This window comes from Mustelus asterias, unplaced genomic scaffold (assembly GCF_964213995.1).
Source record: "Mustelus asterias unplaced genomic scaffold, sMusAst1.hap1.1 HAP1_SCAFFOLD_2380, whole genome shotgun sequence".
In the NCBI taxonomy this organism is placed as follows: Eukaryota; Metazoa; Chordata; class Chondrichthyes; order Carcharhiniformes; family Triakidae; genus Mustelus; species Mustelus asterias.
Window position 1 is genome coordinate 7,501 of NW_027592325.1, and position 23,286 is coordinate 30,786.

A 23,286-nucleotide genomic window follows, 5' to 3' on the forward strand; every position below is an offset into this window, starting at 1 on the left:
CCTCTGACAGTGCGGCACTCCCTCAGCACTGACCCTCTGACAGTGCGGCACTCCCTCAGCACTGACCCTCTGACAGTGCGGCACTCCCTCAGCACTGACCCTCTGACAGTGCGGCACTCCCTCAGCACTGACCCTCTGACAGTGCGGCACTCCCTCAGCACTGACCCTCTGACAGTGCGGCACTCCCTCAGCACTGACCCTCTGACAGTGCGGCACTCCCTCAGTACTGACCCTCTGACAGTGCGGCACTCCCTCAGCACTGACCCTCTGACAGTGCGGCACTCCCTCAGCACTGACCCTCTGACAGTACGGCACTCCCTCAGCACTGACCCTCTGACAGTGCGGCACTCCCTCAGTACTGACCCTCTGACAGTGCGGCACTCCCTCAGCACTGACCCTCTGACAGTGCGGCACTCCCTCAGCACTGACCCTCTGACAGTACGGCACTCCCTCAGTACTGACCCTCTGACAGTGCGGCACTCCCTCAGCACTGACCCTCTGACAGTGCGGCACTCCCTCAGCACAGACCCTCTGACAGTGCGGCACTCCCTCAGCACTGACCCTCTGACAGCACGGCACTCCCTCAGCACTGACCCTCTGACAGTGCGGCACTCCCTCAGTACTGACCCTCTGACAGTGCGGCACTCCCTCAGCACTGACCCTCTGACAGTGCGGCACTCCCTCAGCACTGACCCTCTGACAGTGCGGCACTCCCTCAGCACTGACCCTCTGACAGTGCGGCACTCCCTCAGCACTGACCCTCTGACAGTGCAGCACTCCCTCAGCACTGACCCTCTGACAGTGCGGCACTCCCTCAGCACCGGCCCTCTGACAGCGCAGCACTCCCTCAGCACTGACCCTCTGACAGCGCAGCACTCCCTCAGCACTGACCCTCTGACAGTGCGGCACTCCCTCAGCACTGACCCTCTGACAGTGCGGCGCTCCCTCAGCACTGACCCTCTGACAGTGCGGCACTCCCTCAGCACTGACCCTCTGACAGTGCGGCACTCCCTCACACTGACCCTCTGACAGTGCGGCACTCCCTCAGCACTGACCCTCTGACATTGCGGCACTCCCTCAGCACTGACCCTCTGACATTGCGGCGCTCCCTCAGCACTGACCCTCTGACAGTGCGGCACTCCCTCAGCACTGACCCTCTGACATTGCGGCACTCCCTCAGCACTGACCCTCTGACATTGCGGCGCTCCCTCAGCACTGACCCTCTGACAGCGCAGCCCTCCCTCAGCACTGACCCTCTGACAGCGCAGCACTCCCTCAGCACTGACCCTCTGACAGCGCAGCACTCCCTCAGCACTGACCCTCTGACAGTGCAGCACTCCCTCAGCACTGACCCTCTGACAGTGCGGCACTCCCTCAGCACTGACCCTCTGACAGTGCGGCACTCCCTCAGCACTGACCCTCTGACAGTGCGGCACTCCCTCAGCACTGACCCTCTGACAGCGCGGCACTCCCTCAGCACTGACCCTCTGACAGCGCGGCACTCCCTCAGCACTGACCCTCTGACAGTGCGGCACTCCCTCAGCACTGACCCTCTGACAGTGCGGCACTCCCTCAGCACTGACCCTCTGACAGTGCAGCACTCCCTCAGCACTGACCCTCTGACAGTGCGGCACTCCCTCAGCACTGACCCTCTGACAGCGCAGCACTCCCTCAGCACTGACCCTCTGACAGCGCGGCACTCCCTCAGCACTGACCCTCTGACAGCGCGGCACTCCCTCAGCACTGACCCTCTGACAGCGCGGCACTCCCTCAGCACTGACCCTCTGACAGCGCGGCACTCCCTCAGCACTGACCCTCTGACAGCGCGGCACTCCCTCAGTACTGACCCTCTGACAGTGCGGCACTCCCTCAGTACTGACCCTCTGACAGCGCGGCACTCCCTCAGCACTGACCCTCTGACAGCGCAGCACTCCCTCAGCACTGACCCTCTGACAGTGCGGCACTCCCTCAGCACTGACCCTCTGACAGTGCGGCGCTCCCTCAGCACTGACCCTCTGACAGTGCGGCGCTCCCTCAGCACTGACCCTCTGACAGTGCGGCACTCCCTCACACTGACCCTCTGACAGTGCGGCACTCCCTCAGCACTGACCCTCTGACATTGCGGCGCTCCCTCAGCACTGACCCTCTGACAGTGCGGCACTCCCTCAGCACTGACCCTCTGACATTGCGGCACTCTCTCAGCACTGACCCTCTGACTTTGCGGCGCTCCCTCAGCACTGACCCTCTGACAGCGCAGCACTCCCTCAGCACTGACCCTCTGACAGCGCAGCACTCCCTCAGCACTGACCCTCTGACAGCGCAGCACTCCCTCAGCACTGACCCTCTGACAGTGCAGCACTCCCTCAGCACTGACCCTCTGACAGTGCGGCACTCCCTCAGCACTGACCCTCTGACAGTGCGGCACTCCCTCAGCACTGAGCCTCTGACAGTGCGGCACTCCCTCAGCACTGACCCTCTGACAGTGCGGCACTCCCTCAGCACTGACCCTCTGACAGTGCGGCACTCCCTCAGCACTGACCCTCTGACAGTGCGGCACTCCCTCAGCACTGACCCTCTGACAGCGCGGCACTCCCTCAGCACTGACCCTCTGACAGTGCGGCACTCCCTCAGCACTGACCCTCTGACAGTGCGGCACTCCCTCAGCACTGACCCTCTGACAGTGCAGCACTCCCTCAGCACTGACCCTCTGACAGTGCGGCACTCCCTCAGCACTGACCCTCTGACAGTGCAGCACTCCCTCAGCACTGACCCTCTGACAGCGCGGCACTCCCTCAGCACTGACCCTCTGACAGCGCGGCACTCCCTCAGCACTGACCCTCTGACAGCGCGGCACTCCCTCAGCACTGACCCTCTGACAGCGCGGCACTCCCTCAGTACTGACCCTCTGACAGTGCGGCACTCCCTCAGCACTGACCCTCTGACAGCGCGGCACTCCCTCAGCACTGACCCTCTGACAGCGCGGCATGTTCCCATCTGTTTCCCAGTGTTTTGCTGTTGTTTCAGTTTGGATTCGAATGAAGCTTTGCCTCTGGAAGTTCGGAGAGCGAAGGAATTGAACTGTCTGCTTGGTCCTCGGGGCTCTGAGGAAGGAATGCATTTAATAATTGATCAACATAACACCACCGCAAACATGGGCAACTGTCTTCTGATCAATAACTCCACCAACCACTTCTGCACACACATGGTGTCTTACATACAGGTACCCTCTCTCAATCTCTGTCCCTCCCTCCATCTCTCACTCAATTACCCTCCGTCTCTCCCTCTCTCTCTCTCCATCTCTCACTCCCTATAGCTCCATCTCTCCTCCCTGTCCCTCCATCTCTCCCTCTCTCTCCCTCCCTCTCTCCCTCCGGTAGCACAGTGGTTAGCGCTGCTCCCTCACAGCGCCAGGGACCCGGGTTCAATTCCGGGCTCGGGTCACTGTCTGTGCGGAGTCTGCATGTTCTCCCCGTGTCTGCGTGGGTTTCCTCCGGGTGCTCCGGTTTCCTCCCACAGTCTGAAAGATGTGCAGGTTAGGTGGATTGGCCATGCTAAATTGTCCCTTCTTGTCCAAAGCTGTGCAGTTTAGGGGGATTGGCCGTGCTAAATTGCCCCTTAGTGTCCAAAGATGTGCAGGTTAGGGGGATTGGCCATGTTAAATGTATGGAGTTATGGGAATTGGGCGGAAGGAGGGTACCATGTAAGATGCTCTTACGGAGAGTTTTGGTCACAAAACCAGGATGGCAGGTTACGATCTGAATGGGTATAACTTGAGTGAGGGGAGTGTGCACTGAGACTTGGAGTCCTCGAGCATCAGTCGCTGAGAGTAAGTGCGCAGGTACAGCAGGCAGTAAAGAAGGTGAATGGTATGTTGGCCTTCATAGCGAGAGGATTTGAGTATCGGGATAGGGATGTTTTGCTGCAATTGGACAGGGCGTTGGTGAGGCCACACCTGGAGTATTGTGGGCAGTTTTGGTCTCCTTATCTGAGGAAGGATGTCCTTGCTATAGAGGGAGCGCAGCGAAGGTTTACCAGGCTGATTCCTGGGATGGCAGCTCTGTCATATGAGGAGAGACTAAGTGGGTTAGGATTATATTCACTGGAGTTTAGAAGAGAGAGAGGGGATCTGATAGAAACTTATAAAATTCTAACAGGGTTAGACAGGGTAGATTCAGAAAGAATGTTCCCGATGGTGGGGGGAGTCCAGAACTAGGGGTCAGAGTTTGAGGATAAGGGGGAAACCTTTTAGCACTGAGGTGAGGATAAATTTCTTCACCCAGAGGGTGGTGAATGTGTGGAATTCACTCCCACAGAAAGTAGTTGAGGCCAAAACGTTGTGTGATTTCAGGAAGAAATTAGATTTCGCTCTTGGGGCGAAAGGGATCGAGGGATATGGGGGGAAGGGGGGGATCAGGATATTGAATTCGATGATCAGCCATGATCAAAATGAATGGCGGGGCAGGCAGGAAGGGCCGAATGGCCTCCTCCTGCTTCTAGTTTCTATGTTAACTCCCTGATTGACCTGTCCTGGACATTCCTGATGTCTCTGTGGAAGCGAGTGGTGAACATAGAACATAGAACAGTACAGCACAGAACAGGCCCTTCGGCCCACGATGTTGTGCCGAGCTTTATCTGAAACCAAGATCAAGCTATCCCACTCCCTATCATCCTGGTGTGCTCCATGTGCCTATCCAATAACCGCTTAAATGTTCCTAAAGTGTCTGACTCCACTATCACTGCAGGCAGTCCATTCCACACCCCAACCACTCTCTGCGTAAAGAACCTACCTCTGATATCCTTCCTATATCTCCCACCATCAACCCTATAGTTATGCCCCCTTGTAATAGCTCCATCCACCCGAGGAAATAGTCTTTGAACGTTCACTCTATCTATCCCCTTCATCATTTTATAAACCTCGATTAAGTCTCCCCTCAGCCTCCTCCGCTCCAGAGAGAACAGCCCTAGCTCCCTCAACCTTTCCTCATAAGACCTACCCTCCAAACCAGGCAGCATCCTGGTAAATCTCCTCTGCACTCTTTCCAGCGCTTCCACATCCTTCTTATAGTGAGGTGACCAGAACTGCACACAATATTCCAAATGTGGTCTCACCAAGGTCCTGTACAGTTGCAGCATAACCCCACGGCTCTTAAACTCCAACCCCCTGTTAATAAAAGCTAACACACGATAGGCCTTCTTCACAGCTCTATCCACTTGAGTGGCAACCTTTAGAGATCTGTGGATATGGACCCCAAGATCTCTCTGTTCCTCCACAGTCTTCAGAACCCTACCTTTGACCCTGTAATCCACATTTAAATTAGTCCTACCAAAATGAATCACCTCACATTTATCAGGGTTAAACTCCATTTGCCATTTTTCAGCCCAGCTTTGCATCCTATCTATGTCTCTTTGCAGCCTACAACAGCCCTCCACCTCATCCACTACTCCACCAATCTTGGTGTCATCAGCAAATTTACTGACCCACCCTTCAGCCCCCTCCTCTAAGTCATTAATAAAAATCACAAAGAGCAGAGGACCAAGCACTGATCCCTGTGGCACTCCACTAGCAACCTGCCTCCAATCCGAAAAGTGATGAACTCTCCGTGCCAGAAGTTGTCCCCTTTTCTTTTCAGTTCCTGTAAACATCGATCCTCTGTCAGTGTCTCACACGACAGAATCGTATCACTCAATGAGAAACAGAAAATCCCTCAGACCCGGTTTATAATTATCCAACATCTTCAAAAATAATCATCTGTGGGACATGGGTGTCGCTGGCTGGGTCAGCATTTATTGCCCATCCCTAGTTGCCCCTTGGAGGGCAGTTGAGAGTCACCCACATTGCTGTGGCTCTGGAGTCACACGTAGGCCAGACCGGGTAAGGACGGCAGATTTCCTTCCCTAAAGGACATTCGTGAACCAGATGGGTTTTTCCGACAATGGTTTCATGGCAATCAGTAGATTCTTAATCCCAGATATTTTTTATTGAATTCAAATTCCACCATCTGCCGTGGCGGGATTCGAACCCGGGTCCCCAGAATATTCGCTGAGTAACAGCGATAATACCACGAGGCCATAGCCTCCCCACTGGAGTGCAGAATGATTAGCTAGAAATTAGCATGGAGTTACTTAGTTGTTGAAGATGAGATAAGGAAGTTAAAGGGGGAGGGATGTGGTGATTGCCCCTCCAAGGGCAACACAGCAGAGTAAGGGTCAGCTGACCAGGGGAACCAATTATGATCGGGAGTGGGTAATCACCCCATGGGGGTTGAGTTCTCACTTGGGCAGAAGACAGTCGGAAGGCATGTAGGAGACCGGAAGGGGCTGGGACGGCGGGGGGGGGGGGGGGGGGGGGGCGGAGGAGGGAGTGGGGGGCTGTCAGCCTCCTGGTGAAAACATCCTTTGTGTTCCTGACCAGGTCTGTGAACATGCGTCATTACAAAGTCTCTGCTTCCGCCTGTCTCGCTGGTAGAAGTAGGGAACCCTGGATGACTCGGGATATTGAGGCCCTGGTCAAGAAGATGAAAGAGGCACATGACGTGCATAGACAGCTGGGATCAAGTGAATCTCTTGAAGAGTATACGGGGTGTAGGAGTAGAGTTAAGAGAGAAATCAGGAGGGCAAAAAGGGGACATGAGATTGTTTTGGCAGATAAGGCAAAGGAGAATCCAAAGAGCTTCTACAAATACATAAAGGGCAAAAGAGTAACAAGGGAGAGAGTAAGGCCTCTTCAGGATCAACAAGGTCATCTATGTGCGGATCCACAAGAGATGGGTGAGATCCTAAATGAATATTTCTCATCAGTATTTACTGTTGAGAAAAGCATGGGTGTTAGGGAACTTGGGGAGATAAATAGTGATGTCTTGAGCAGTGTACATATTACAGAGAAGGAGGTGCTGGAAGTCTTAAAGCGCATCAAGGTAGATCAATCCCCGGGACCTGATGAAGTGTATCCCAGGACGTTGTGGGAGGCTAGGGAGGAAATTGCGGGTCCCCCAGCCGAGATATTTGAATCATCGATAGTCACGGGTGAGGTGCCTGAAGATTGGAGGGTGGCAAATGTTGTGCCTTTGTTTAAAAAGGGCTGCAGGGAAAAGCCTGGGAACTACAGGCCAGTGAGTCTCACATCTGTGGTGGGTAAATTGTTGGAAGGTATTTTGAGAGACAGGATCTACAGGCATTTAGAGACGCAAGGACTGATTAGGGACAGTCAGCATGGCATTGTGAGTGGAAAATCATGTCTCACAAATTTGATTGAGTTTTTTGAAGGGGTAACCAAGAAGGTAGATGTGGGCAGTGCAGTTGATGTTGTCTACATGGACTTTAGCAAGGCCTTTGACAAGGTACCGCATGGTAGGTTGTTGCATAAGGTTAAATCTCACGGGATCCAGGGTGAGGTATCTAAATGGATACAAAATTGGCTTCTTGACAGAAGCCAGAGGGTGGTTGTAGAGAGTTGTTTTTCAAACTGGAGGCCTGTGAATTGAGTCTGTGTCTTTATATGCTCTGTTTGTGAACAGAATTCCCACTCACCTGAAGAAGGGGCTCAGAGCCTCGAAAGCTTGTGTGGCTTTTGCTACCAAATAAACCTGTTGGACTTTAACCTGGTGTTGTTAAACTTCTTACTGTGTTTACCCCAGTCCAACGCCGGCATCTCCACATCATGACCAGCGGTGTGCCTCAGGGATCAGTGCTGGGCCCACTGTTATTTGTCATTTATATTAATGATTTGGATGAGAATATAGGAGGCATGGTTAGGAAGTTTGCAGATGACACCAAGATTGGTGGCATAGTGGACAGTGAAGAAAGTTATCTCCAATTGCAACGGGATCTTGATCGATTGGGCCAGTGGGCTGCGAATGGCAGATGGAGTTTAATTTAGACAAATGCGAGGTGATGCATTTTGGTAGATTGAACCAGGGCAGGACTTACTCAGTTAATGGTAGGGCATTGGGGAGAGTTACAGAACAAAGAGATCTAGGGGTACATGTTCATAGCTCCTTGAAAGTGGAGTCACAGGTGGACAGAGTGGTGAAGAAGGCATTCGGCATGCTTGGTTTCATTGGTCAGAACATTGAATACAGGAGTTGGAATGTCTTGTTGAAGTTGTACAAGACATTGGTAAGACCACACTTGGAATACTGTGTACAGTTCTGGTCACCCTATTATAGAAAGGATATTATTAAACTAGAAAGAGTGCAAAAAAGATTTACTAGGATGCTACCGGGACTTAATGGATTGAGTTATAAGGAGAGGCTGAATAGACTGGGACTTTTTTCCCTGGAGCGTAGGAGGCTGAGGGGTGATCTTATAGAGGTCCATAAAATAATGGGGGGCACAGATCAGCTAGATAGTCAATATCTTTTCCCAAAGGTAGGGGAGTCTAAAACTAGAGGGCATAGGTTTAAGGTGAGAGGGGAGAGATACAAAAGTGTCCAGAGGGGCAATTTTTTCACACAGAGGGTGGTGAGTGTCTGGAACGAGCTGCCAGAGGCAGTAGTAGAGGCGGGTACAATTTTATCTTTTAAAAAGCATTTAGATAGTTACATGGGTACGATGGGTATAGAGGGATATAGAAACATAGAAAAACCACATCACAAAACAGGCCCTTCGGCCCCACAAGTTGTGCCGAACACATCCCTACCTTCTAGGCCTACCTATAACCCTCCATCCTATTAAGTCCCATGTACTCATCCAGGAGTCTCTTAAAAGTACCTATTGAGTTTGCCTCCACCACCACTGACGGCAGCCGATTCCACTCGCCCACCACCCTCTGTGTGAAAAACTTCCCCCCTAACATTTCCCCTGTACCTACCCCCCAGCACCTTAAACCTGTGTCCTCTCGTAGCAGCCATTTCCACCCTGGGAAAAAGCCTCTGAGAGTCCACCCGATCTATGCCTCTCAACATCTTATATACCTCTATTAGGTCTCCTCTCATCCTACGTCTCTCCAAGGAGAAAAGACCGAGCTCCCTCAGCCTATCCTCATAAGGCATGCCACTCAATCCAGGCAACATCCTTCTAAATCGCCTCTGCACCCTTTCAATCTTTTCCACATCCTTCCTGTAGTGAGGCGACCAGAACTGAGCACAGTACTCCAAGTGGGGTCTGACGAGGGTCTTATATAGCTGCATCATTATCCCCGGACTCCTGAACTCAGTCCCTCGATTGATAAAGGCCAGCACACCATACGCCTTCTTAACCACCTCCTCCACCTGCGGGGCCGATTTTAGAGTCCTATGGACCCGGACCCCAAGGTCCTTCTGATCCTCGACAGAACTAAGAGTCTTTCTCAGAGATATGGGCCAAATGTGGGCAATTGGGACTAGCTTAGGGGTTTTTAAAAAAAGGGACAGCATGGACAAGCTGGGCCGAAGGGCCTGTTTCCATGCTGCAAACCTCTGTGACTCTATGACTCTTCCTCTCTCTCTCTCCCACATTCTCTCCTTCCCACCTCCTCTCACCCTCTCTCCCACTCCCTCAGACGTTCCTCCGACCTTTACTTCAAAGCTAAGATAGCTCTCTCCCTCTAACAGATAATTAATTACTTTCAGACAATCTTCATGCCAGCAACTTCAATGTAAATTTCTTTCCATCCACTTACAGCGGACCGTGGAGGCCTATGAATGTAGGGTCTTAGCTCTCGAGTTAAAAGATACCAACTTGTTCGACGTCACTTCAGTGGCCAGACATGACTTGGGTAAGTGACAAAATGAGACAGAGATAGGGAGGGGTGTAGGGACTGGAGGAGGTTACAGAGATAGGGAGGGGGTGTAGGGACTGGAGGAGGTTACAGAGATAGGGAGGGGTGTAGGGGCTGGAGGAGGTTACAGAGATAGGGAGGGGTGTAGGGACTGGAGGAGGTTACAGAGATAGGGAGGGGTGTAGGGGCTGGAGGAGGTTACAGAGATAGGGAGGGGTGTAGGGGCTGGAGGAGGTTACAGAGATAGGGAGGGGTGTAGGGGCTGGAGGAGGTTACAGAGATAGGGAGGGGTGTAGGGGCTGGAGGAGGTTACAGAGATAGGGAGGGGTGTAGGGGCTGGAGGAGGTTACAGAGATAGGGAGGGGTGTAGGGGCTGGAGGAGGTTACAGAGATAGGGAGGGGTGTAGGGCTTGGAGGGGGTTACAGAGATAGGGAGGGGTGTAGGGACTGGAGGAGGTTACAGAGATAGGGAGGGGTGTAGGGACTGGAGGAGGTTACAGAGATAGGGAGGGGTGTAGGGGCTGGAGGAGGTTACAGAGATAGGGAGGGGTGTAGGGGCTGGAGGAGGTTACAGAGATAGGGAGGGGTGTAGGGCTTGGAGGGGGTTACAGAGATAGGGAGGGGTGTAGGGACTGGAGGAGGTTACAGAGATAGGGAGGGGTGTAGGGCTTGGAGGGGGTTACAGAGATAGGGAGGGGTGTAGGGACTGGAGGAGGTTACAGAGATAGGGAGGGGTGTAGGGCTTGGAGGGGGTTACAGAGATAGGGAGGGGTGTAGGGACTGGAGGAGGTTACAGAGATAGGGAGGGGTGTAGGGGCTGGAGGAGGTTACAGAGATAGGGAGGGGTGTAGGGACTGGAGGAGGTTACAGAGATAGGGAGGGGTGTAGGGGCTGGAGGAGGTTACAGAGATAGGGAGGGGTGTAGGGGCTGGAGGAGATTACAGAGATAGGGAGGGGTGTAGGGGCTGGAGGAGGTTACAGAGATAGGGAGGGGTGTAGGGGCTGGAGGAGGTTACAGAGATAGGGAGGGGTGTAGGGGCTGGAGGAGGTTACAGAGATAGGGAGGGGTGTAGGGGCTGGAGTAGGTTACAGAGATAGGGAGGGGTGTATGGCTTGGAGGGGGTTACAGAGATAGGGAGGGGTGTAGGGACTGGAGGAGGTTACAGAGATAGGGAGGGGTGTAGGGCTTGGAGGGGGTTACAGAGATAGGGAGGGGTGTAGGGACTGGAGGAGGTTACAGAGATAGGGAGGGGTGTAGGGCTTGGAGGGGGTTACAGAGATAGGGAGGGGTGTAGGGACTGGAGGAGGTTACAGAGATAGGGAGGGGTGTAGGGGCTGGAGGAGGTTACAGAGATAGGGAGGGGTGTAGGGACTGGAGGAGGTTACAGAGATAGGGAGGGGTGTAGGAGCTGGAGGAGGTTACAGAGATAGGGAGGGGTGTAGGAGCTGGAGGAGGTTACAGAGATAGGGAGGGGTGTAGGGGCTGGAGGAGGGTACAGGGATAGGGAGGGGTGTAGGGACTGGAGGAGGTTACAGAGATAGGGAGGGGTGTAGGGACTGGAGGAGGGTACGGGATAGGGAGGGGTGTAGGGGTTGGAGGAGGGTACAGGGATAGGGAGGGGTGTAGGGACTGGAGGAGGTTACAGAGATAGGGAGGGGTGTAGGGACTGGAGGAGGTTACAGAGATAGGGAGGGGGTGTAGGGACTGGAGGAGGTTACAGAGATAGGGAGGGGTGTAGGGGCTGGAGGAGGTTACAGAGATAGGGAGGGGTGTAGGGACTGGAGGAGGTTACAGAGATAGGGAGGGGTGTAGGGGCTGGAGGAGGTTACAGAGATAGGGAGGGGTGTAGGGGCTGGAGGAGGTTACAGAGATAGGGAGGGGTGTAGGGGCTGGAGGAGGTTACAGAGATAGGGAGGGGTGTAGGGGCTGGAGGAGGTTACAGAGATAGGGAGGGGTGTAGGGGCTGGAGGAGGTTACAGAGATAGGGAGGGGTGTAGGGGCTGGAGGAGGTTACAGAGATAGGGAGGGGTGTAGGGCTTGGAGGGGGTTACAGAGATAGGGAGGGGTGTAGGGACTGGAGGAGGTTACAGAGATAGGGAGGGGTGTAGGGACTGGAGGAGGTTACAGAGATAGGGAGGGGTGTAGGGGCTGGAGGAGGTTACAGAGATAGGGAGGGGTGTAGGGGCTGGAGGAGGTTACAGAGATAGGGAGGGGTGTAGGGCTTGGAGGGGGTTACAGAGATAGGGAGGGGTGTAGGGACTGGAGGAGGTTACAGAGATAGGGAGGGGTGTAGGGCTTGGAGGGGGTTACAGAGATAGGGAGGGGTGTAGGGACTGGAGGAGGTTACAGAGATAGGGAGGGGTGTAGGGCTTGGAGGGGGTTACAGAGATAGGGAGGGGTGTAGGGACTGGAGGAGGTTACAGAGATAGGGAGGGGTGTAGGGGCTGGAGGAGGTTACAGAGATAGGGAGGGGTGTAGGGACTGGAGGAGGTTACAGAGATAGGGAGGGGTGTAGGGGCTGGAGGAGGTTACAGAGATAGGGAGGGGTGTAGGGGCTGGAGGAGATTACAGAGATAGGGAGGGGTGTAGGGGCTGGAGGAGGTTACAGAGATAGGGAGGGGTGTAGGGGCTGGAGGAGGTTACAGAGATAGGGAGGGGTGTAGGGGCTGGAGGAGGTTACAGAGATAGGGAGGGGTGTAGGGGCTGGAGTAGGTTACAGAGATAGGGAGGGGTGTATGGCTTGGAGGGGGTACAGAGATAGGGAGGGGTGTAGGGACTGGAGGAGGTTACAGAGATAGGGAGGGGTGTAGGGCTTGGAGGGGGTTACAGAGATAGGGAGGGGTGTAGGGACTGGAGGAGGTTACAGAGATAGGGAGGGGTGTAGGGGCTGGAGGAGGTTACAGAGATAGGGAGGGGTGTAGGGACTGGAGGAGGTTACAGAGATAGGGAGGGGTGTAGGAGCTGGAGGAGGTTACAGAGATAGGGAGGGGTGTAGGAGCTGGAGGAGGTTACAGAGATAGGGAGGGGTGTAGGGGCTGGAGGAGGGTACAGGGATAGGGAGGGGTGTAGGGACTGGAGGAGGTTACAGAGATAGGGAGGGGTGTAGGGACTGGAGGAGGGTACGGGATAGGGAGGGGTGTAGGGGTTGGAGGAGGGTACAGGGATAGGGAGGGGTGTAGGGACTGGAGGAGGTTACAGAGATAGGAAGGGGGTGTAGGGACTGGAGGAGGTTACAGAGATAGGGAGGGGCTGGAGGAGGTTACAGAGATAGGGAGGGGTGTAGGGGCTGGAGGAGGTTACAGAGATAGGGAGGGGGGTAGGGACTGGAGGAGGGTACAGAGATAGGGAGGGGTGTAGGGGCTGGAGGAGGTTACAGAGATAGGGAGGGGTGGAGGGGCTGGAGGAGGTTACAGAGATAGGGAGGGGTGTAGGGGCTGGAGGAGGTTACAGAGATAAGGAGGGGTGTAGGGGCTGGAGGAGGTTACAGAGATAGGGAGGGGTGTAGGGACTGGAGGAGGGTACAGGGATAGGGAGGGGTGTAGGGGCTGGAGGAGGTTACAGAGATAGGGAGGGGTGTAGGGGCTGGAGGAGGTTACAGAGATAGGGAGGGGTGTAGGGACTGGAGGAGGGTACAGGGATAGGGAGGGGTGTAGGGGCTGGAGGAGGTTACAGGGATAGGGAGGGGTGTAGGGGCTGGAGGAGGTTACAGAGATAGGGGGGGTGTAGGGGCTGGAGGAGGTTACAGAGATAGGGGGGGTGTAGGGACTGGAGGAGGTTACAGAGAATGGGAGGGGTGTAGGGACTGGAGGAGGGTACAGGGATAGGGAGGGGTGTAGGGACTGGAGGAGGTTACAGAGATAGGGAGGGGTATAGGGACTGGAGGAGGGTACAGGGATAGGGAGGGGTGTAGGGACTGGAGGAGGGTACAGGGATAGGGAGGGGTGTAGGGGCTGGAGGAGGTTACAGGAAGGAGTTCTGAGGGCCGAGAGATTTGATGAAAGTCGGATATCTGGATTTATTGACAGGTGTTGAACTGGGACCTCAGTCACACGGAGTGGTCAGAGCTGAGAATGTGGAACGGATGAGGAAAATTGTCCAAACTGCCCTGGACTTTGTGGAAATGTTTAACAAAGGTACGAAATGGCAATTAGCATAGCGTACCTATCCCCCCACACACAGCCCCTAATACACCCCACTGTCCCGCTCTCCCCCCGAGCCCTGTATCAATCCCCAAACTAATCCCACTGCCCCGCTCTCTCCCCATAGCCCCGTATCAATCCCCAAACTCATCCCACTGCCCCGCTCTTCCCCATAGCCCTGTATCAATCCCCAAACTCATCCCACTGCCCCGCTCTTCCCCATAGCCCCGTATCAATCCCCAAACTCATCCCACTGCCCCGCTCTTCCCCATAGCCCTGTATCAATCCCCAAACTCATCCCACTGCCCCGCTCTCTCCCCCTAGCCCTGTATCAATCCCCAAACTAATCCCACTGCCCCGCTCTCTCCCGATAGCCCTGTATCAATCCCCAAACTAATCCCACTGCCCCGCTCTCTCCCCATAGCCCTGTATCAATCCCCAAACTAATCCCACTGCCCCGCTCTTCCCCATAGCCCTGTATCAATCCCCAAACTCATCCCACTGCCCCGCTCTCCCCCCATAGCCCTGTATCAATCCCCAAACTAATCCCACTGCCCCACTCTCCACCCATAGCCCTGTATCAATCCCCAAACTAATCCCACTGCCCGCTCTCTCCCCATAGCCCTGTATCAATCCCCAACTAATCCCACTGCCCCGCTCTCCCCATAGCCCTGTATCAATCCCCAAACTAATCCCACTGCCCCGCTCTCTCCCCATCGCCCTGTATCAATCCCCAAACTAATCCCACTGCTCCACTCTCCCCCCACTAGCCCTGGATCAATCCCCAAACTAATCCCACTGCTCCGCTCTCTCCCCATAGCCCTGTATCAATCCCCAAACTAATCCCACTGCTCCGCTCCCTCCCCATAGCCCTGTATCAATCCCCAAACTAATCCCACTGCTCCACTCTACCCCCATAGCCCTGTATCAATCCCCAAACTAATCCCACTGCTCCACTCTACCCCCATAGCCCTGGATCAATCCCCAAACTAATCCCACTGCCCCGCTCTCTCCCCATAGCCCTGTATCAATCCCCAAACTAATCCCACTGACCCGCTCTCTCCCCATAGCCCTGTATCAATCCCCAAACTAATCCCACTGTCCCGCTCTCTCCCCATAGCCCTGTATCAATCCCCAAACTCATCCCACTGCCCCCGCTCTCGCCCCATAGCCCTGTATCAATCCCCAAACTAATCCCACTGCCCCCGCTCTATCCCCATAGCCCTGTATCAATCGCCAACTAATCCCACTGCCCCCGCTCTGTCCCCATAGCCCTGTATCAATCCCCAAACTCATCCCACTGCCCCACTCTCTCCCCATAGCCCTGTATCAATCCCCAAACTCATCCCATTGCCCCGCTCTCTCCCCATAGCCCTGTATCAATCCCCAAACTAACCCCACTGCCCCACTCTCTCCCCCGAGCCCTGTATCAATCCCCAAACTAATCCCACTGCCCCACTCTCCCCCCCGAGCCCTGTATCAATCCCCAACTAATCCCACTGCCCCGCTCTTCCCCCGCTAGCCCTGTATCAATCCCCAAACTAATCCCACTGCTCCGCTCTCTCCCCATAGCCCAGTATCAATCCCCAAACTAATCCCACTGCCCCACTCTCCCCCCACTAGCCCTGTATCAATCCCCAAACTAATCCCACTGCTCCGCTCTCTCCCCATAGCCCTGTATCAATCCCCAAACTAACTCCACTGTCCCACTCTCCCCCCACTAGCCCTGTATCAATCCCCAAACTAATCCCACTGTCCCGCTCTCTCCCCATAGCCCTGTATCAATCCCCAAACTAATCCCACTGCTCCGCTCCCTCCCCATAGCCCTGTATCAATCCCCAAACTAACCCCACTGCTCCGCTCCCTCCCCATAGCCCTGTATCAATCCCCAAACTAATCCCACTGCCCCCGCTCTCTCCCCATAGCCCTGTATCAATCCCCAAACTAATCCCACTGCCCCGTTCTCTCCCCATAGCCCTGTATCAATCCCCAAACTAATCCCACTGCTCCGCTCCCTCCCCATAGCCCTGTATCAATCCCCAAACTAATCCCACTGCTCCGCTCCCTCCCCATAGCCCTGTATCAATCCCCAAACTAATCCCACTGCCCCACTCTCCCCCCAGTAGCCCTGTATCAATCCCCAAACTAATCTCACTGCCCTTTCTCTCCCCATAGCCCTGTATCAATCCCCAAACTAATCCCATTGCCCCGCTCTCTCCCCATAGCCCTGTATCAATCCCCAAACTAATCCCACTGCCCCGTTCTCTCCCCATATCCCTGTATCAATCCCCAAACTAATCCCACTGCCCCGCTCTCTCCCCATAGCCCTGTATCAATCCCCAAACTAATCCCACTGCCCCGCTCTCCCCCCTGAGCCCTGTATCAATCCCCAAACTAATCCCACTGCCCCGCTCTTCCCCCGCTCGCCCTGTATCAATCCCCAAACTAATCCCACTGCCCCGCTCTCTCCCCATAGCCCTGTATCAATCCCCAACTAATCCCACTGCCCCGCTCTCTCCCCATAGCCCTGTATCAATCCCCAAACTAATCCCACTGACCCGCTCTTCCCCCGCTCGCCCTGTATCAATCCCCAAACTAATCCCACTGCCCCGCACTCTCCCCATAGCCCTGTATCAATCCCCAACTAATCCCACTGCCCCGCTCTCTCCCCATAGCCCTGTATCAATCCCCAAACTAATCCCACTGACCCGCTCTCTCCCCATAGCCCTGTTTCAATCCCAAAACTAATCCCACTGACCCGCTCTCTCCCCATAGCCCTGTTTCAATCCCAAAACTAATCCCACTGCCCCGCTCTCTCCCCATAGCCCTGTATCAATCCCCGAACTAATCCCACTGACCCGCTCTCTCCCCATAGCCCTGTTTCAATCCCAAAACTAATCCCACTGCCCCGCTCTCTCCCCATAGCCCTGTATCAATCCCCAAACTAATCCCACTGCCCCGCTCTCTCCCCATAGCCCTGTATCAATCCCCAAACTAATCCCACTGCCCCGCTCTCTCCCCATAGCCCTGTATCAATCCCCAAACTAATCCCACTGCCCCGCTCTCTCCCCATAGCCCTGTATCAATCCCCAAACTAATCCCACTGCCCCGCTCTCTCCCCATAGCCCTGTATCAATCCCCAAACTAATCCCACTGCCCCGCTCTCTCCCCATAGCCCTGTATCAATCCCCAAACTAATCCCACTGCCCCGCTCTCTCCCAATAGCCCTGTATCAATCCCCAAACTAATCCCACTGCCCCGCTCTCTCCCCATAGCCCTGTATCAATCCCCAAACTAATCCCACTGCCCCGCTCTCTCCCCATAGCCCTGTATCAATCCCCAAACTAATCCCACTGACCCGCTCTCTCCCCATAGCCCTGTATCAATCCCCAAACTAATCCCACTGCCCCGCTCTCTCCCCATAGCCCTGTATCAATCCCCAAACTAATCCCACTGCCCCGCTCTCTCCCCATAGCCCTGTATCAATCCCCAAACTAATCCCACTGCCCCACTCTCTCCCTGTATCAATCCCAGATTAATGTGGGATCCTATTCGGTGGTGTGTTTCAGGGGTTGAATTCCCGGAATGTGAATTGGATATCTATCGCCATGTGAGGAACGTGGACTTTCCCCGGGATGTGGACGGGGAGATCTGTGCTGTCATCCACCCCGAGAGACAGGTCAGTGACTGGTCCCCAATCGAGAGGCTTGATCCGGGCCCATGCTGAGGCTCACACCAGCCTTTTGCTGCTCTTCGGAATGGTCTCTCTCTGCACTAACCCCGCACTGCATCCCTGTGTGTGTCCAGTCCCTCCGCACTGCATCCCTGTGTGTGTCCAGTCCCTCCGCACTGCATCCCTGTGTGTGTCCAGTCCCTCCGCCCTGACCCTCACTCTGTCCAGTCCCTCCGGAGTGACCCTCACTCTGTCCAGTCCCTCCGCACTGCATCCCTGTGTGTGTCCAGTCCCTCCGCACTGCATCCCTCTGTGTGTCCAGTCCCTCCGCACTGCATCCCTGTGTGTGTCCAGTCCCTCCGCACTGCATCCCTGTGTGTGTCCAGTCCCTCCGCACTGCATCCCTGTGTGTGTCCAGTCCCTCCGCCCTGACCCTCACTCTGTCCAGTCCCTCCGGAGTGACCCTCACTCTGTCCAGTCCCTCCGCACTGCATCCCTGTGTGTGTCCAGTCCCTCCGCACTGCATCCCTGTGTGTGTCCAGTCCCTCCGCACTGCATCCCTGTGTGTGTCCAGTCCCTCCGCACTGCATCCCTGTGTGTGTCCAGTCCCTCCGCACTGCATCCCTGTGTGTGTCCAGTCCCTCCGCACTGCATCCCTGTGTGTGTCCAGTCCCTCCGCACTGACCCCCACTCTGTCCAGTCCCTCCGCAGTGACCCTCACTCCGTCCAGTCCCTCCGGAGTGACCCCCACTCTGTCCAGTCCCTCCGCACTGACCCCCACTCTGTCCAGTCCCTCCGCACTGACCCTCACTCTGTCCAGTCCCTCCGGAGTGACCCTCACTCTGTCCAGGCTCACTTCAGTGACCCTCACTCTGTCCATTCCCTCGGCACTGACCCCCACTCTGTCCAGTCCCTCCGCACTGACCCCCACTCTGTCCAGTCCCTCCGCACTGACCCCCACTCTGTCCAGTCCCTCCGGAGTGACCCTCACTCTGTCCAGTCCCTCCGCAGTGACCCCCACTCTGTCCAGTCCCTCCGGAGTGACCCTCACTCTGTCCAGTCCCTCTGCAGTGACCCCCACTCTGTCCAGTCCCTCTGGAGTGACCCTCACTCTGTCCAGTCCCTCTGCAGTGACCCTCACTCTGTCCAGTCCCTCCGCACTGACCCCCACTCTGTCCAGTCCCTCTGGAGTGACCCTCACTCTGTCCAGTCCCTCTGCAGTGACCCCCACTCTGTCCAGTCCCTCTGCAGTGACCCTCACTCTGTCCAGTCCCTCTGGAGTGACCCTCACTCTGTCCAGTCCCTCTGCACTGACCCCCACTCTGTCCAGTCCCTCCGGAGTGACCCTCACTCTGTCCACTCCCTCCGCACTGACCCTCACTCTGTCCAGTCCCTCTGCAGTGACCCCCACTCTGTCCAGTCCCTCCGCACTGACCCTCACTCTGTCCAGTCCCTCCGGAGTGACCCTCAGTCTGTCCAGTCCCTCCGGAGTGACCCTCACTTTGTCCAGTCCCTCCGGAGTGACCTTCACTCTGTCCAGTCCCTCCGCACTGACCCTCACTCTGTCCAGTCCCTCCGCAGTGACCCTCACTCTGTCCAGTCCCTCTGCAGTGACCCCCACTCTGTCCAGTCCCTCCGCAGTGACCGTCACTCTGTCCAGTCCCTCCGCACTGACCCTCACTCTGTCCAGTCCCTCTGCAGTGACCCCCACTCTGTCCAGTCCCTCCGCAGTGACCGTCACTCTGTCCAGTCCCTCCGCACTGACCCTCACTCTGTCCATTCCCTTCGCAGTTACCCACACTCTGTCCAGTCCCTCCAGAGTGACCCTCACTCTGTCCAGTCCCTCCAGAGTGACCCTCATTCTGTCCAGTCCCTCTGCAGTGACCCTCACTCTGTCCAGTCCCTCCAGAGTGACCCTCACTCTGTCCAGTCCCTCCGCAGTGACCCTCACTCTGACCATTCCCTCTGCAGTGACCCCCACTCTGTCCAGTCCCTCTGGAGTGACCCTCACTCTGTCCAGTCCCTCTGGAGTGACCCTCACTCTGTCCAGTCCCTCTGGAGTGACCCTCACTCTGTCCAGTCCCTCCAGAGTGACCCTCACTCTGTCCAGTCCCTCTGCAGTGACCCTCACTCTGACCATTCCCTCTGGAGTGACCCTCACTCTGTCCAGTCCCACTGCAGTGACCCTCACTCTGTCCAGTCCCTGTAGAGTGACCCTCACTCTGTCCAGTCCCTCCGGAGTGACCCTCACTCTGTCCAGTCCCTCCAGTGACCCTCACTCTGTCCAGTCCCTCCAGAGTGACCCTCACTCTGTCCAGTCCCTCCGCAGTGACCCTCACTCTGTCCATTCCCTCCGCAGTGACCCTCACTCCGTCCAGTCCCTCCAGAGTGACCCTCACTCTGTCCAGTCCCTCCGGAGTCACCCTCACTCTGTCCATTCCCTCCGCAGTGACCCTCACTCTGTCCAGTCCCTCCGGAGAGACCTTCACTCTGTCCAGTCCCTCCGGAGTGACCCTCACTCTGTCCAGTCCCTCCAGTGACCCTCACTCTGTTTAGTCCCTCCAGAGTGACCCTCACTCTGTCCAGTCCCTCCGCAGTGACCCTCACTCTGTCCATTCCCTCCGCAGTGACCCTCACTCCGTCCAGTCCCTCCAGAGTGACCCTCACTCTGTCCAGTCCCTCCGGAGTCACCCTCACTCTGTCCATTCCCTCCGCAGTGACCCTCACTCTGTCCAGTCCCTCCGGAGAGACCTTCACTCTGTCCAGTCCCTCCGGAGTGACCCTCACTCTGTCCAGTCCCTCCGGAGTGACCCTCACTCTGTCCAGTCCCTCCGGAGTGACCCTCACTCTGTCCATTCCCTCCGCACTGACCCTCACTCTGTCCAGTCCCTCCGGAGTGACCCTCAGTCTGTCCAGTCCCTCCGGAGTGACCCTCACTCTGTCCAGTCCCTCCGGAGTGACCCTCACTCTGTCCAGTCCCTCCAGTGACCCTCACTCTGTCCAGTCCCTCCAGAGTGACCCTCACTCTGTCCAGTCCCTCCGCAGTGACCCTCACTCTGTCCATTCCCTCCGCAGTGACCCCCACTCCATCCAGTCCCTCTGCAGTGACCCCCACTCTGTCCAGCCCCTCTGGAGTGACCCTCACTCTGTCCAGTCCCTCCGGTGACCCTCACTCTGTCCAGTCCCTCCGGTGACCCTCACTCTGTCCAGTCCCTCCAGAGTGACCCTCACTCTGTCCAGTCCCTCCGCAGTGACCCTCACTCTGTCCATTCCCTCCGCAGTGACCCTCACTCCGTCCAGTCCCTCTGCAGTGACCCCCACTCTGTCCAGCCCCTCTGGAGTGACCCTCACTCTGTCCAGTCCCTCCGGAGTGACCCTCACTCTGTCCAGTCCCTCCGGAGTGACCTTCACTCTGTCCAGTCCCTCCGCAGTGACCCTCACTCTGTCCAGTCCCTCCGGAGTGACCCTCACTCTGTCCAGTCCCTCCGGAGTGACCCTCACTCTGTCCAGTCCCTCCGGAGTGAGCCTCACTCTGTCCAGTCCCTCCGGAGTGACCCTCACTCTATCCAGTCCCTCCGGAGTGACCCTCACTCTGTCCATTCCCTCCGCAGTGACCCTCACTCTGTCCAGTCCCTCCGGAGTGACCCTCAGTCTGTCCAGTCCCTCCGGAGTGACCCTCACTTTGTCCAGTCCCTCCGGACTGACCCTCACTCTGTCCAGTCCCTCCGGAGTGACCCTCACTCTGTCCATTCCCTCCGGAGTGACCCTCACTCTGTCCAGTCCCTCCGGAGTGACCCTCACTCTGTCCAGTCCCTCTGGAGTGACCCTCACTCTGTCCAGACCCTCTGGAGTGACCCTCACTCTGTCCAGTCCCTCCGGAGTGACCCTCACTCTGTCCAGTCCCTCCGCACTGACCCTCACTCTGTCCAGTCCCTCCGCACTGACCCTCACTCTGTCCAGTCCCTCCGCACTGACCCTCACTCTGTCCAGTCCCTCCGCACTGACCCTCACTCTGTCCAGTCCCCCTCGCCTCCCCGCCATGCCTCATACCGTTCCCCTTCCCTCCGGGTTGCCTCTCCGGGATTATCCTTGCTGACCGCTCTCTCTGTGACCTCAGGACAGGGATTGGCTGCCACTGCGTCCTGGCGATCCCATCTTCCTGACCCTGGCTGGACGGAGCATCCCGTTTGATGGTGACCGAACCGTCCATCCCATCTTCATCAACGAGTCAGCTTATTACGAGAAGAGAACAGCCTTCAGTGTGACGGAGAGAGTGAGGGTCCGACTGCCCCCCATACGCCGGGACAGAGAGGGCGAGGGGGCTTCTCAGTAGCACAGGTCAACCCTGTGGCCCCTCCCCATGTATTCCAGCCACAGACACAGGTTCTCGATTGGGACAGGGGTCAAAGGTTATGGGGAAACTCGGGGGGAAAAAGGGATTGAGAAACTGATCAGCCGTGATTATATAGCAGAGCAAACTCGATGGGCCGAGTGGCCTAATTCTGCTCCCATATCTTATGGTCTTGTCTGTCTCTCTCTCTCTCTCTCTGTCTCTCTCTCTCTGTCTCTCTCTCTCTGTCTCTCTCTCTCCGTCTCTCTCTCTCTCTCTCTGTCTCTCTCTCTCCGTCTTTCTCTCTCTCTCTCTCTCTCTGTCTCTCTCTCTGTCTCTCTCTCTGTCTCTCTCTCTGTCTCTCTCTCTGTCTCTCACTCTGTCTCTCACTCTGTCTCTCTCTCTCCGTCTTTCTCTCTCTCTCTGTCTCTCTCCGTCTTTCTCTCTCTCTCTGTCTCTCTCTCTCTGTGTCTCTCTCTCCCTGTCTCTCTCTCTCCGTCTTTTTCTCTCTGTCTCTCTATCTCTCTCTCTGCCTCTCTCTCCGTCACTGTCTGTCTCTCATTGTCTCTCTCTCCCTCCGTCTTCCTCTCCCCGTCTCTCTCTCTGCCTCTCTCACTATCTGTCTCTCTCTGTCTGTCTCTCTCTCCATTGCCCTATCTCTCTCTCTGTCTCTCTCTCCCCGTCTCTCTCTCTCACTCTCTCCCTGTCTCTACTCTGTCTCTCTCTCTCTCTCTGTCTCTTCTCTGTCTTTCCCTCTCTCTGTCTCTCTCTCTCTCTCTCTGCCTCGCTCTCTCTCCCTCTCTCTGTGTCTCTGTCTCTTTGTCTCTCCCTCTCTGTCTCTCTCTGCCTCGCTCTCTCTCTCCCTCTCTCTCTGTCTCTCTCTGTTTCTCTCTCTCTCTGTCTCTCCCTCGCTCTCTCTCTCTCTGCCTCTCTCTCTCTCTCTCTGTCTCTCTCTGTTTCTCTCTCTCCCTGTCTCTCCCTCGCTCTCTCTCCCTCTCTGTCTCTCTCTCTCTCTCTGCCTCGCTCTCCCTCTCCCTCTCTCTCTGCCTCGCTCTCTCTCTCTGTCTCTCTCTGTTTCTCTCTCTCTCTGTCTCTCCCTCGCTCTCTCTCTCTCTGCCTCTCTCTCTCTCTCTCTGTCTCTCTCTGTTTCTCTCTCTCTCTGTCTCTCCCTCGCTCTCTCTCCCTCTCTGTCTCTCTCTCTCTCTCTGCCTCGCTCTCCCTCTCCCTCTGTCTCTCTCTCTCTCTCTGCCTCGCTCTCTCTCTCTGTCTCTCTCTCTCTCTCTCTCTGTCTCTCTCTCTCTCTCTGTCTCTCTCTCTCTCTCTGCCTCGCTCTCCCTCTCCCTCTGTCTCTCTCTCTCTCTCTGCCTCGCTCTCTCTCCCTGTCTCTCTCTGTCTCTCTCTCTCTCTCTGTCTCGCTCTCTCTCTCTGTCTCTCCCTCGCTCTCTC

At 56.0% G+C, this 23,286-nt stretch overlaps 1 protein-coding gene across 1 annotated transcript in view; it reads left to right on the plus strand.

Annotated features, from left to right (window-relative positions):
- Window positions 1-22,216, plus strand: part of LOC144489637 (aspartoacylase-like) — a 22,530-nt gene extending 314 nt beyond the window's left edge. The window contains exons 2-6 of the mRNA XM_078207492.1: window positions 3,025-3,220; window positions 9,601-9,694; window positions 13,724-13,831; window positions 17,407-17,516; window positions 21,628-22,216. Of these exons, the coding sequence (XP_078063618.1) occupies window positions 3,025-3,220; window positions 9,601-9,694; window positions 13,724-13,831; window positions 17,407-17,516; window positions 21,628-21,843 (724 nt within the window). The 3' untranslated portion in view covers window positions 21,844-22,216. The remainder of the gene's footprint in view (window positions 1-3,024; window positions 3,221-9,600; window positions 9,695-13,723; window positions 13,832-17,406; window positions 17,517-21,627) is intronic.
- The last annotated feature ends 1,070 nt before the right edge of the window (window positions 22,217-23,286 follow it).